At 43.9% G+C, this 15,407-nt stretch overlaps 1 protein-coding gene across 2 annotated transcripts in view; it reads right to left on the bottom strand.

Moving 5' to 3' along the window:
• The window catches only part of Gmps (guanine monophosphate synthase), a 76,071-nt gene that overhangs the window by 47,369 nt on the left and 13,295 nt on the right, over positions 1-15,407 (bottom strand). Inside the window, exons 1-2 of one of the 2 annotated variants that reach the window (XM_059265421.1) lie at positions 13,059-13,248; positions 237-418 (exon numbers count right to left, since the gene is read on the bottom strand). In XM_059265421.1, the coding sequence (XP_059121404.1) occupies positions 237-418; positions 13,059-13,085 (209 nt within the window). In that variant the 5' untranslated portion in view covers positions 13,086-13,248. Of the gene's footprint in view, positions 1-236; positions 419-13,058; positions 13,249-15,407 lie in introns of those variants that run through there. The other variant, XM_059265420.1, reaches the window with a different exon arrangement.

The raw sequence follows: 15,407 nt of genomic DNA, 5'->3' as shown, positions 1-15,407 counted from the left end.
CAACATACTAGCTGTATAATTAAAGTCAAAGTAAACTCCCAGCATCATTGAAACAAACAAAAAAATTAAGACGTCAAGGTAATCTTTTTGACTAAAAGTATAGATTATTCCTTTTAAATTCCAAATCAAAGCTATAGGCAGTTTCTTAAAAAACCATATTGGGTTTTTATAGAAAAATCCACAATGCTCAAGTAAACTAATCATAAAACATTCCAGAATCTAAAGTCAAAGGCTACCGAAATCCTTGTTCCTTTATGGCGAAGGCTGGTGTTTCCAAGGGGAAGATTTCAGACTGTACAAAGAGCTCCCGCACTCTCCGGTCGATGATCTTTCCATACTGAGCCCCAGCATCCAGAATGACAACAGCTCCTTCGTAGTGTTGACAGCCATCCTTGAGGTCTCCTCCAGCATTCTCTGGCTATAAGTAAAACAAACAGAAATTCTTACTTACAAAAACTATTACTTAGGGGTAGTAAGGTAGCTCAGCAGGAAAAGACTTGTAGCCAAGCCTGAGACCTGAGTTTGATCCCTGAGGCCTACACAGCAGGAGGGAAGTAATTCCTACAAATTTTCTGTCGTCTGGACTGGGAGGTGGCGGTGCACACCTTTAATCCCAGTACTCAGAAGACAGAAGCAGGCAGATCTTTGTGGGTTCAAGGCCAGTACACTGTGTCTTCACATACACAAAATAAAAGTAATTCTTTTTTAATTACACCTTTTAAAAAATAGGGAATCATTGTTAGCTCCAAGACCACCCAGAAATGCAACCTGTTAACTTACGTTGCCTTTCTAAGCTATGGATTCAAAAGTTCTTTTAAGTGGAAGATGTTGGTACATGCTCACACATGGATACATGAAGATGAGTAACTGACTGATGTGGTCACTCGCACTAATGTGCTTTATGTACACAATCAAACAGGGGAACAGCAAACAGTCCTGTTCTGCTAGAAGTCCTGATTCCTGTCTGTTATGCCGGTATTCCTATTACTTGTGCCTCCTCTATATGTTGCCCCAATAGGCACAGCATTCATTCTTCTGTGAAGCATATTAATGAGGTGATTAAAACCTGCTGCTAGAGTGTAAGTATGGCCAAATTCACTTTAACTAAAATCTTTTGCAATAGACATATCTTAGAATACTAACATTTTTAAGTTTTTCACTTTTATTCCTGTCAAGCATAAATTTTTAACACTTCTAGAAAGCAATTTAGCAAACAGAGATGTTGTTTGGTTTTTACAGCCAACTTAACATAACCTAGAGTTACCTGGGAAGAAAGAACCTCAACTGCCTGTATCTGATTTGGTCTGTCAGCTTCTCGATTGGGGCATTGTAGCTAGAGTTTTCCTGACTGGCCCACAGTCAGGACAAATCTCTGACACTCGCCAGTCCCACAGCCACTCAGACCCAAACAAATAAACACAGAGACTTATATTGGTTACAAACTGTATGGCAGTGGCAGGCTTCTTGCTAACTGTTCTTACAGCTTAAATTAATCCATTTCTATAAATCTATACCTTGCCACGTGGCTTGTGGCTTACTGGTACTTTACATCTTCCTTGTCCTGATGGCGGCTGGCAGTGTCTCTCTCACCCAGCTTCCTGTTCTCTCAATTCTCCTCTCTGTTAGTCCCGCCTATACTTCCTGCCTGGCCACTGGCCAATCAGTGATTTATTTATTGACCAATCAGCAACACATTTGACATACAGACCATCCCACAGCAGGGCATTGTCAGAGGACTACTTCACTGAGGATAGCCCAGCCCACAGTAAAGATACCATCCATAACTAGGCAGGTGGTCCTGGGCTAACAAAGCTAGCCAAACAGAAGTTTGGAAAGAAGCCAGAGAATAAGAAGCAAGCCACAGAAGCAAGTGCCTTCCTCCTGCTTCTTGCCTTGACACCCTCAATGATGAAGTGAGACCTGGAATGTAAACCCTATTCCTTACCAAGTTGCTTGTGGTCAGAATGCCTTATCACAGTAAGAGAAGGAAACAAGAACAAATGTGCTATGAAATATCCACCTGGAAAATAATGCAAAAGTAGGTGGAGTAGGCATGGATGCAACAAAATTTTCCAATGTTCTAAAATCAAGTTGGATGATAAATCCAGTGTGCTATTTTAGTCTAGTCTCTTATCTTCGTTTCTTCTTTTTATATGCGTGTTTCAAATTTACCTAAGGAAATTTTTTTTTTTTTTTTTTTTTGGTTTTTTGAGACAGGGTTTCTCTGTGTAGCTTTGCGCCTTTCCTGGAACTCACTTGGTAGACCAGGCTGGCCTCGAACTCACAGAGATCCGCCTGCCTCTGCCTCCAGAGTGCTGGGATTAAAGGCGTGCGCCACCACCGCCCGGCAGGAAATATTTTTAAAATGTGCATGTGCACTGGAAATCCATGCAGGGAATGCATTTACAATATAGCCCAATCAGCTGGGCAGTGGTGGCACACGCTTTTAATCCCAGAACTCAGGAGGCTGAGACAGGCAGATTTTTTTGAGTTTGAGGCCAGCCTGGCCTACCGAGAAAGTTTCAGGAAAGCTAGGGCTACACACAGAGAAACCCTATCTTGGAAAGAGAAAAAGAAAAGAAAGGAAAAGAAAACAATACAACCCCATCTTAATACAGTCTATCTAAAAATTCAAAGAGTACATTTTTATCAAAAACCAGAGTATGGGTGGATTTTTATATCTTGATGCACTTTCTTCTCTTTAGGCTGTCTCTGTCCATATCTGTAAAATGTCCTACAGGCTTATCAACGGGAGACAAAGCAATACAGTGTACAGTAACTAATCATCACTTTCAGCAGATTCTGAAAGAAAAGATGTGACTGGTCATGATCAGTTATGCTGTCATTTTTTAACTGAAGAACTGACAATGAAGTTTGTACTTTATGTAACCACAGTTAATATATGATAACTGAAATCCAAGCCAGTTAATTAAAACTCTTTGTAAATCCAATTTAAAAAATTGGTCTGGCCTGGTAGCAGTGGTGGCGGCACACACCTTTAATCCAAGCACTCTGGAGGTGGAGGCAGGCGGATGAATCTCTGTGAGTTTTGAGGCCAGCCTGGTCTACAAAGCAAGTTCCAGGACAGCCAGGGCTACACAGAGAAACCCTGTTGGGGGGTGTTGCCTATCAGCACCATGTAAAACAAAAACTTCCTGTAATGTTAAAAAGTCTATTTACTTGCTCTTGGTAAAAAACTTAGGAATGTGCTAATTAATAGGACTGAGTGTAAAATGTATACAATGTACTCTAGCGGTCTTTTAAAAGCACTTCACTGTTGGGCTGGGGAGATGGGTCCGTGGCCAAAGCACTCGCTACAGAAGCAGGAAGACTTGAATTTAGGCCCCAGAAGCCAACACAACAGAAAACTAGAACAGTGTGTGCCACCTGTGTGCAGGTGCCCAGAGAGCCAAAAGGGGCTTCACAGCCCCTGAAACTGAAGGGAGTAGCAGCTTGAACTGTATGACGTAGGTGCTAGAAACTGAACCACTGCTGGCTACCAACTTTCCTATCCAGCCGTTTTCAAAAACTAAGGTATGGTTTTTGAATGGTAATGAAAGCAAGTTCTTTTCATCCAAGCTCTGTACTATTCACAGTCAAGTTTGGTTTAGTAATTAATTTTAAACTTTTGACATATTGCAGAAACTATTCTAGTTAATTATTCATGGTGGCCCAGGTCTTTAATTCCAGTACTCTGCAGACACACAGCAAATCTATAATGCCAGTACTTTGTAATAGCAGATCATTAGTTCAAGGTTATCCTCAGCTACACACTGAGTTTGAAGCGAGTCTGAGGATGGACTGGGACATAGCCACACAAAAGTCTGTCTAAACAAACCTTTCTGGATCTATTTGAAGGATTATATTCTGTCCTGTTTTAGTTTATTCATATGATTCTAAGTGTAGTTGACAGCAACATAGTTGTTCTTACATAATGCAGAGTAGCTTTAGGAAGTGGTGTTGGTACCAGAAGTCAGACAGCCAAGTACAGTAAGTAGTGTATTACACAGCATCTGAGATCATTATCTCTGCCTCCTTTATCACAGGACCTAATGCATGGATTTCTACTGCAATTATTTTAATGAATCACTTTTTTGACATTCCTGTATTTATTCTGTGTGTAGGTGTGCACACATGCCACAGTACATGTGAATGTCAGAGGACAACTTGTGGGAGTCAGTGACTTCTGGGGATCAGAACTCAGCTTCTCACACTTGGGTGGCATTTTTCCCACTGAGCCATCCCTCCAACCCAAAATATATGTTTTTAGTTATAGGAAACCAAAGGAGGGGCTAGAGGTGGCTCAGTAGTTAACAGTGTTTGCTGCTCTGCCAGAGGACCCAGATGTGAGGGACCCAAGGGCTCATTAGGTTCTTCACGTGTGGTTTTGTTTGTAATTTTCCAGACTCACCTCTGGTCCTCATTCTAAACCATTCCCTGTTATGTATGCCACCTGGCATTTGACTTCAGTCAGACCTCCTCTTGATATTTTCTTACCTTTGGCACTGAGCATGAGGTTTGTTTTGGCCAATGTCTTAAGAGCAGAAACAATACTGTGCTGAGTCTTAAATGTTTACGATTGGCTCTTGTACTTTTGCCACCACTAAGAGAACATCAAGAGCTTACTAGCATTGGAGTAGACAAGATAAAGTGGGACTAGACAATGAAAGGTGGCCCACAAATCTCTGAACGAGGAATGATAGTTTCAAGTTCCTTATTTTTGTGACTATTAATTACCATTCCTGTGACTATAGCTAACTGATATGTCATAGTAACATTTAAAGAAAATTCACTATAGAGTGTAGTGGTATAGCACTTTGCCTAGTACATATGAAGCCCTTGGTTTGATCCATAGCATTGTTAAAAAAAAAAAAATATATCAAATGCCTTTCTGAAGGAGATTTTGATTCTGCTTTTCATAATTGTATATACCAGAAATATACAATTTAGTCAAAACTGTAAAAAATGTTTATAGTTAGCTCTGTAACCTTGTCTTTTTTAATAATTTATTTTAAGGGGCTGGAGAGATGGTTCGGTGGTTAAGTAGTTCAGTGGCTGCTCTTCCAGAGGACCTGAGTTCAATTCTCAGCACCCACATGGCAGCTCACACCTGTAAGTAACACTAGTTTCAGGGTATCCAAAACCTTCACACTTATATACATGCAGGCAAAACATAAATGCACATGAAATAAAAACAAAAAATAGTAATTTATTTAAGATTATATCATTTCCCCCTTCCCTTCCAAACCCTCCCATGTGTCCACCCCTTGCTCTCTTTCAAGTTAATGGTCTTTTTCTTGTTACGTGTGTGTGTGTGTGTGTGTGTGTGTGTGTGTGTGTGTGTGTGTCCCTAAATATGTGAGTACAATCTGATTAGTCCATAATGTAATTTGTATGTATATGTTTTCAAGGCCAATTTCTGTGCTCTTCCCTAAGGAAGACTATTTCACCTGCTTTCAGAATTCCTTAGTTGCCTGTAGTTCTTTGAGATTCAGGCATCGTGAGTTAGCATGTCTATTGGTGTTTTCCTTGTTCATTGTTCCGGTCAGTCATGTTGGTGAGACTTGGTGGATGTGGCTTTGTAACCTGGTTTTCATGATATACATCACACTGAATTTCTCTTTTTTTCTTTCAATTTTTTTAATGTGTATGAGAGTGTTGCCTGCATAAATGTATGTGTACCATGTGCATACCTGGTGCCTGAGGAGGTCAGAAGAGGATGGATTTTAGCCAGCTGTGACCTGCCCTGTGGATACTGGGAGTAGACCGTGGGTCCTCTAGGAGCAGCCAGGAAAAGCTCTTCAGAGCTGAGCCATCTCTCCAGCCCCACTACACACACATTCTTTAGCTTTGGACATTAAAATGTAATGCAGACTTTAGTTTCTTTCTCTCTTAATAAGAGGCTAACTAAGGAAAGAAAGACATCAGGCAGGAGGAATCACTTAGAGGAACTAGAACTTCTAGAGGTAAGCCAGAATATCCCACACTCCACAGGGTAATAAGCTCAGCAGATAAACTGAGAACATGTCACATTAAATAATTGAAAACAGCTTTTATTTCACTTAAAAAAGAAAATCCAACTTAGGTGCTAGGGATGAGGCTTAGTTGATAGATCTCTTGCCTGGAATGCAGAATCCTTGGGTTTAATCTCCAGTACAGCACAATCCCGTGATGCAGTGATGGAAAGCAAATGGCTTGATCCTTCAAGGTCATCCTCAGCTATATAGCAGGCGTCTAGCCTAGGCTACATTAAACCTTGTTTCAAAATAAAAACAAAATAAAATTCCAACCTTATTAAATCCACTATCTACATGCTAAGATTATCTGCATGGTCATCACCACGCCTAGCTTCAAAGGTTTTTCTTTTGTTTTTAAATCTTGTTTTAGCCTGGTGTAGTAGTACACATCTATAAATAACCCTAGCACTTGGGAGGTACAGGCAAGAAGAATAGGAGTTCCAAGCTATCCTCAACTACAAATCCAGTCCATGCTAGTGAGACTCAGCCTCAAAAACCAACCAACCAACCAACACTGGATTGCTACAGGTGCCAGGATGTGCATCTGTTAAGCACTGTACCTATATATCCCAACCCGGGAAATGGGAAGCATCAAAACCTACTCAAAGCTATCCTGACGAAGCAGTTCAAATTAAGCAGAAAAATCAAATGGCTATCAAATTATGAATGGACAAGACAAATCCTGAGATATACATATATTGGAAAAACCACAATAATAAAGAGAATAGAGGCTAAAGAGATGAATCAGTAGTTAAAAGAGCACTGACTGTGCCTCCACAGGACCCAGGTTCAATTCCCAGTACCTACATGGCAACTCATAATCAGCTCCAACTCTAGTTTCAGGGGATCAACACCCTCTTCTGGCCACCATGACCACCAGGCACACATGCAGTGCAGATACTCATGCAGGCAAAACACCCATACATATAAAGTAAAACTTAAAAAACAAACCACTGGCATATACATCACCACATTTAACAATGCACTGCACTGGGTGAGGGCATCTGCAACCAATACACGGCTGATTCTATATATAGGCACCACTACAGATTATTGTCAGAGTGTGCGGGAACTTCAGGAGTGATAGAAATATTTATATACAACTATTGGGGTGGTTGGTGATGACATTTACTGTCAAAATTCAACCTATATACTTTAAGATCTGTACAGGTTACTACATAATACATCCAATCTTAATAAAATTTTAAATTAAAAAAAATTCCAAACTATCACCTAGCTCCACAAACCAAAAGATGCTGTCTCAATGAATAACTCACCCTCAATCTTCAGTGGCATTAGATAGTGAAACTCTATGCCAGAGTCATTAACAGAGCCAATATTCAAATCTAAGAGCCAGTTTGCCTGCTACAAAAATCACAATTCTGAGCTAAGGTTGTACCTGACTAGCATGTTCAAGACCTGGGGTTAGGGAGAGGATCACGAGAAGGCGCCAGGAGAAAGAAAGAAAGAAGAGAAGCAGGGGGAACAAAGAGGAAGATACAGTTCAGTAGATTGTCTGGAACGTGGGGTGCCTTTTATTGGTCTAGCATATACACACACAGTAAAAACTATAAAACTCCATTAACCATTTGCTGAGCACCTGTGGCCAGGCACTGTTACCTGGGTAGAATCAGTAGCACTGCTGTACGGAAATAACAAATTAATTCAAACATGTTTTTTAAAGACTGTATCTACTGTTGGAGCCCACTAGGTTTCCTAGTGGCTGTAGCCAGCAGGACTGCATAAGAGGATGATTGGACCAGGGGCCTGAGTACCAGCTCCTTGGAAGAGTCTACACTTTGGCTGTAACTAGCAAGTCTTTTGCTCCTCCCCTTGGCATTGTTATAAAAAGCCCTTTTTAATAAAGTTCTGGGCCAGTAGATAAGGATCCAGGCCCACCCAAGGCTATCCTGTGTTTCTATCTGTTGTTTCTCTCCGCTCTAAATCTCTAAGTCTCTTATCCCTCACTTCTCAAGAGTCCCTGGGGGAAATAAATGTGGGAGCTGGTCTCCCACAATTCACTATAGTGGGGAGAGCACCTAGAACAATTATCCAAAGAAGTGAAAAACCAGTTGGGGGTGGGTTCAAAGATTTGTAATTACAACACTTAGGAAGTGAAGGCAGGAGGAAGTTAAGGACAACCTAAGATACATGAGACCTCTCCCTTCACACCCCTTCAGTCTCTCCAAAGTAAAATGCTGAGGGCCACAGGAATTTTTCCTAAGAACTCAGCTGGTTATGGTAAAGTCACTACCTGGAGGGATCAAGAAATTCCTCCAGAGGAAGCCAAATTCCAAGGAGCTTTTGGTGTTACTTGGCTTGTTATATATCAGCTGTCTTCTGTTATGAAAATCATGTGTGCCTTCATAGTTTTGCCAATTAATTTTTCCCTAAGAAGGGCTAACAGTGTGGACTGACTACTCTCTGGACATACACATTCAAGATATTTGAAAGAACAGCCTCAGGAAAGGCTTCCTCTGGAATCAGATATCTCCCTTAGCCACTTTCAAGGACTAACAGTAATAACAGTCCACATGCTAGTCTCCTGACTTAAGGTAAATTCAACAAGGAGACACCGCCTAGATAGCTTTACACAATTTAGCTCGGACCCTCCTTTCTTACAGCATTACTAACTTTATAGACCTTTAACTCCTTACCTAACCACTTCTAGGAATATTTAGATAACTTTCTGTGCTGACAGCAATGCTCAGCCAGAACCCCAGTTCAAGCCTCCCTGTAATTATCATTATTGGCAGCATACGGACAGGTCCATCCACAGTTGGAGGAAAGTATCAAAGATACCTCCATACTCTCTAAGAACAGACTTAAGCATCCAGACTCCCCATTTGAGAAGGCCTGGTGGATGTGCCAATTAAGCTTAACTTCCTCCTTTCCCAAACCTTACCTCTAGTTCCAGATCTCCCTTTAACTATCACCAGAGGCATCTAGCTGTACACAGGTTGCCTAGCGACCGAGCACACTTTCCCCCATCCTGCAGAAAAACAGCAGATAGCTTGGACAGATAGGAGCCACAGAAAAACAGAAGGCAGTTTTATTTTCTCCCATTGACCTAGCAACTTATATATTTTTTTTAACTTATATATTCTTAACATTTTCTACCAGTCATGTTTAAGACTATAGTGGAACACATAAGATCCCTCTTCTTAGATATTACCCGATTTTAGCCTTTAGTTAATTCATTTCCCCACTGGTCACTTCCCTTTTGGGTTGCAAATAATTAACAATTACTGTCCCTCTATGTGATTCTTAACACCCATCCTTTTGACCCTGGAAGCCTGGTGGTCACTGCCTGAAGAAAATTCTTATCTACCTTTATGACCCCGTAGAATTCAAGCCTGGTGACCTTGCTCTACCAGGGGATTTGCTATTGCTTGGGTTTATAAGTGGACTCCGGAGAGACTTGGGGAGGACAGAGAAATAGAGGAATAAGGATTTTGACCAGAGAGTATGTGTGGACGAGATGGAAGATGAATGAGGAAGAGTCAGATAGGGAAGTACTAGCTGGGTAAGAACAAGATGAAAAGGACCTAGGTGAGGCAGAATTAAGACAAGAGAATTAAGATAGAATTTAGAGGGAGCAGCAGATGAATACAGAGAGAAATAAGGCAAGAAAGGAGCTAGGCACGAGAGCAGAACTGAAGCTGTGTAGATAAAGAACTCACACAGAGTAACAAAGTATATGGACTAAGGAGTTTCGTGTACATAGATTCATTTCTTTTCATCAAAGATTAATTATCAGCTGGTTGCAGATTCTTCCTGGACCCTGGGAGGGGACTATCGAGGGGCTGGACCCCTGTAGTCCCCAATAGTAAAAGAGTTTTCACAATTAATACAAGATATAAGAGAAACTGAAATGTAACCAAACAAAAAAATGAAAAGCAGCCAGGTAGTGGCACACACGCCTTTAATCCCAGCACTCGAGAGGCAGGCCGATCTCTGAGTTTGTGGCCAGCCTGATCTACAGAGTTGAGTTCCAGGACAGCTAGTGCTACATAGTGAAATGCTGTCTCAAAAAACAAAACAAAAAAAAAGCCGGGCGGTGGTGGCGCACGCCTTTAATCCCAGCACTCGGGAGGCAGAGCCAGGCGGATCTCTGTGAGTTCGAGGCCAGCCTGGTCTACAAGAGTTCCAGGAAAGACACAAAACTACACAGAGAAACTCTGTCTCAAAAAATCAAAATAGGAAAAAAGAAACTGGGGCTGGAGGATTGCCATGATTTCCAAACAAGCCTGGACTACAGTGAAACCCTGCCCAGAAGCCACATTGTGGTTCACAACCATCTATAATTCTAGTTCCAAGGATACAATACCCTGCTCTAGCCTCCACTGGCAAACATCTAAGTAATGGGAGTGCAAACAACATACATACAGGTAAAACACCAGTTTCTTAGCTTTTTAATGCTGTATGTACGAAAATACTATGACCAAAAGCAACTTGGAAAGGAAAGGGTTTATTTCAGCTTACAGGGGGTAGTCCATCATCAGGGAAGTCAGGGAGGAACTCAAGGCAGGAAAGAACATGGAGTCTGGAACTGAATCAGAACCACAGAGGAACACTGCTTGCTCCCCATGCTAAGACCACTGGCTCCAGGGCTAGTACTGTGCACAAGGCTGGGCTCTCCCACACACATCAAAAAAAATACACTACAGACCTGCCTAAAGGCAATGGGGGGCGGGGGAGGCATTTTCTCAACCGAGTTCCACCTTCTCAGATAACAAAAAGCCAACCAGAAAACCCATTTACATAAAATAACAGAATTTTTTAAAGTTCTAAAAACGGGCTGGAGAGATGACGGCTCGGTGGTTAAGAGCACTGGCTGCTCTTCCAGAGGACCCGGATTCAATTTTCAGCATCCACATGGCAGCTCAAAACTGTCTGTAACTCCAGTCCAAGGGGATCTAGTGTCCTTTTCTGGCCTCCACACAGGCACACACATGCAGGCAAAACATTCATAAACATTTTTTGAACAAAATTTAAAAGTTTGTGTATGTAGAGGAGGCTGGTCTTCGACTGATGTGCTCTTGTTTCTACCTTGAAGGTACTGGGATAACATCTGTGATGGTTAATTCTAATTGCCCAGCTTAAGAATTAGTTTTTAGCCGGGCGGTGGTGGCGCACCACGCCTTTAATCCCAGCACTCGGGAGGCAGAGCCAGGCGGATCTCTGTGAGTTCGAGGCCAGCCTGGGCTACCAAGTGAGTCCCACGAAAGGCGCAAAGCTACACAGAGAAACCCTGTCTCGAAAAACCAAAAAAACAAAACAAAAAAAACAGAATTAGTTTTTGTTTTGTTTCTTCCACTTTATTTTTAAATTTGTATAAGGGTGTTTTGCCTGCATGTAATGTCTGCGCCATGTGCATGCAGTGTCCACAGGGGACCCAGAAGAGGACGTCGAATCATCTGGAACTAGAGTTATAGACAAACTGTAAGCTGCTCCCCGCCCCTTCCCATGACCTTGAAATAAAATTTAGCTAATTCACCTTACACTAAAATATATCTCGTGAGCCGGGCGGTGGTGGTGCACACCTTTAATCCCAGCGTTTGGGAGGCAGAGGCAGGCGGATCTCTGTGAGTTCAAAGCCAGCCTGGTCTACAGAGTGAGTTCCAGGACAGGCTCCAAAGTCACACAGAGAAACCCTCTCTCGGAAAACCAGGGGGGGGGGGGGGGAAACAAACCCACGATGATCAAAATTCTAGTCTTAAAAAAGTTAAATTATGCTCATACTGTTGAGATAATTTGAAATTGAAATTTTAACTTTCTGATGTGAATATTTCGTGAAAATACTCTTCTCGATTGTGGAATGTATTTTTCAAAGCTTGTAAAGCAGGCGTGTGTTCTAATACCTCGGCGGATTCATGAGCCATAAAGATGTATTCTTCCCCTAAGTTGCAAGGTTCAAAATTAAAGACAAATGTACATAGATATATGATGAGATTAACTCTTCAGAGCATGTCAAGTGCTAGGTTTGAGAATTTAAGAGCTACCTCACAATGTTTATTCATTTGTTCAATGCAGGTTTTGAATGATTACTAAGTATTAACAGCCATTCACGAAGTCGTGACACTTAAGCTCCATCTTTGTAACTGTATTGAAATTATGCCTGGCTGTTGAACACCGAGCCCCACTCCAAAGTTTGGAGTTTCATACACCCGAAGAGAAATTTAACCAGTTCTAGGCCACAACAACGCAGAGGGTGATTGTACACATCTCTAAAGTAAACAGCATTTCAACACTGCAGTTTCCCGCTGACAAAACTGGCTTTTGTGAAGGTCATTAAAGACCTCCAGACCAAAGACGACTTTAACTCGGCAAGGAAAGGGGGCCAATTCGGAGGCTGGGCGAGAAAGAGGTCTAATAAGGCTGGGAGTTGGAGGCGACGGGAAGCGTATCAACGGCCCAACGCTCTCGCGTTTTGGTTCACGCAGTTAAGTCAACTTTTCCAGCACCCGGGGAGACCTCGGCCCGCAGCCAGAGTCCCCAGAAGCGGGAAAACGGGTCTCCCAAAACTAGCACGTGAAACACGAGGCAGGGTGCGCAGGAACGGAACCTGGCCACACACCCTTCCCCTCCGAGGATGGCGGGAGAACCGGGCAACGGAGCACACCTGGGACCAGGAACAGAGGCTGCGGTCCGCGGGGCTCGCTAGGGCCCACCGCGGCGGGAAACAGAGGCCCTCACCCAGGCGGGTGAGAAGACCACAGGCCCGCCCAGCGCGACCGCCGCACGCGAGGCTCCGCTCCTGCCCTGCGGCTTAAGGGCCTCGGCATCCCCAAGAACCGGGGCCCACGGCCCGGTCGCCTCTGAGCTGGAACTCGGCGCCCACGGAAGCGGGGGTCGCTCCCGCCGCTCGTATCTCTCACACTAGCAAAGCCAAAAAGGTGCCTCCGATACCGAGAAGCCGCGCCGCAGGCCAGGCTGCGACACGCCGAGCGCCGCTGCCCCGGCCAAGGGACGCGGACGGTCCCCCCAGGTCTCGCTCACGCTGCCTGAGGGCGGCAGGGACCCCAAGCACAGACTGACCTTGGAATCTCCGTTGCACAGAGCCATCTGGGCAGTCGCGGCGGGAGGGCGCCGGAAGAATCGGTGCCGCGGGCGGAGACGCTAGCGAGGCCTGGACGCGAGCAGCACAGCGGCCGGACCAGCTAACTGTGGTAAGCGTGCAGCACAGCAGCAGCACGGAACGCGGCCGCAGCTCCAGAACACAGCAGGAGCGAGCTCTGCTCCCGCCTCCGGCTTCCGTCCGGCCGCCGCCAACCGGCCCGCCCTCGGAGGCGGGGCCACTCAAGCCCCGCCCTCGCCGTCGCCGGAGGAAGGGAGCCTCTAGCCTACAGGAATGGAAAGCGTTCGCCACGCGGCTGCGGCCTGGATCGCCTTACTGCTAGGAGGAGCCTTCGGCGTAGCGTGGCTTTGTCACCAAGGCCACCACAAGAAAAACTCCAATCGGGAGGCCCCTTCCGCTGAAGGGCCACCTGACTTCAGTGGCAGCTGGTGGCACCGGGGAGCAGGCCTCCAGGGGCCTTTTGAGTAGCCTGGACGCAGTTGCAGGACATAGGAGAGGCAAAGGTTTAGGTTCATCAGGTCTGCAGCGCCTGCAGGATTTCGTAAAAGAAGGGAGTTTGAGAGCAGCACTGATTGGCAGCTGCGCCCAGCGGGCTGGTCCTGGAGCTCAGTATAGCAAACAGTGCTTTCATTAGAATTGTTTTCAGGGAAGGAACTGTACTCCAGCTAGCCCCTTGGCACCCATCAGGGAGTATTACTTTGAAGTGGTTATCTGAAAGCCTGAATCAGGCTTGAGGAAAACAATAACAACCTGTAACAAAGTGTCCTGGCTCACTCCTGAATACCAGCACCAGGGAAGCTGAGACAAGAGAATCACCACGAGTTTGCGGCCCCAACACCTCGTCTCAAAACAAAACAAAACAAAAAACAAACAAACAAAAAACCCAACTTGGAATGATCACTTCTAGTAAAACCTTTCAACAACTATCCATCTATTAAAAACACTAACATTGCCACGCTCTGCTGTCAGGCTCTGGTTCAGGTTATGGGGAGTGACATCGAGCAAACTGGAACCACCAGAACTTACTCTACCGGTCGCTGTCTTGAGAATAGAGAAGAAGGATTGTTCTTGTCACATCTTTTACAAACCAGAAAACTAAGACACAGTAAATAATTTGCCACTCAAGTAGCCCTGTTTCACTTACCTTTCTGTTTTTTGTTTTCGGTTTTGGTTGGAAAAATGAACAGTTGAATTTTCCAATGCCATGATACTGGGTTTTCTTGGTGGGTCTGTATGAACAATCCAGTGTAGGTAACCATGGAACAGTTTCAACTTGTATAAACATCCACCCACCACCCCCACCCAGGCAGTGCAGTAGAATGATGTGATAACTGGCATTAAGGACTGGCTACATATCATTTCAACCTCAGATCTTTATAAGCTGCAAGATACATTTCAATAATGGATTCATGATGTCACCGGGGGTGGCTCAGTTTTTTTTTGTTTGTTTGTTTTGTTTTGTTTTGTTTTTAGAGACAGGGTTTCTCTGTGTATTCCTGGTTGTTCTGGAACTCACTGACTCAGTTTTTAATAAGCTATAGACTTCTCACAGAGCCTACCTTGTTGAAGAAATTCCTTTCTATTTACTAGCTTGCCTGGTTGCTGTTGTTGTTTTTCAAAAATGGATGGTAGTTGGCCACCACTTTTGATCCCAGCACTTGGGAAGCTGAAGCAGGCACATCTAAGTTCTAGGCCAGCCTGGTCTACAGAGGGAAACCCTGGGGGGGAAGAGGGAGGATAGACAGTGTTTGGCTGGGGAGATGACTCAGCAGATAAGAACTACCCAAACATAAGGACTGGAGTTCAAGTCCCAGCATCCACATAAAATCCAGGTGTGGCTACATTTACCTATAAACCCAGAAATTCAGAGGACAGAGATAAGAGAATCACATGGGCTTGCTGGCCACCAGCCTAGCCCCAGGCTCAGTGAGAGAACCTGTCTCAAGAGAGTAAAATGGAGGTTGATAGAAAAGAACACCCAACATCCTCCATGGCCTCTGTGCCCATAAACACTTGTGCACATATGCCACACACACACACACACACACACACACACACACACACACACACAAATGAAATAAAAGCTTTTAAAAACAAGAAAAAAAAGAAAGAATGAATGACATGCAGAAGTCATATGTTATGATGTCCTAGCACTTTCTCAGGCATCCCTGGGAGTTGGAGGCCAGCCTAGCCTACAAACTGAGTTCCAAGTTAGCCTGAGCTACAAAAAATAAAAATAAAAATAAAAAAATAAAAATAAAGAAAGTAAGTAAATAAAAGAAAAACTTCAGAGGCTCTGACATCTCTTC

The sequence above is a fragment of the Peromyscus eremicus genome, chromosome 6 (assembly GCF_949786415.1).
Source record: "Peromyscus eremicus chromosome 6, PerEre_H2_v1, whole genome shotgun sequence".
Lineage (NCBI taxonomy): Eukaryota > Metazoa > Chordata > Mammalia > Rodentia > Cricetidae > Peromyscus > Peromyscus eremicus.
This window is presented reverse-complemented; position numbering and strand designations above follow the sequence as displayed.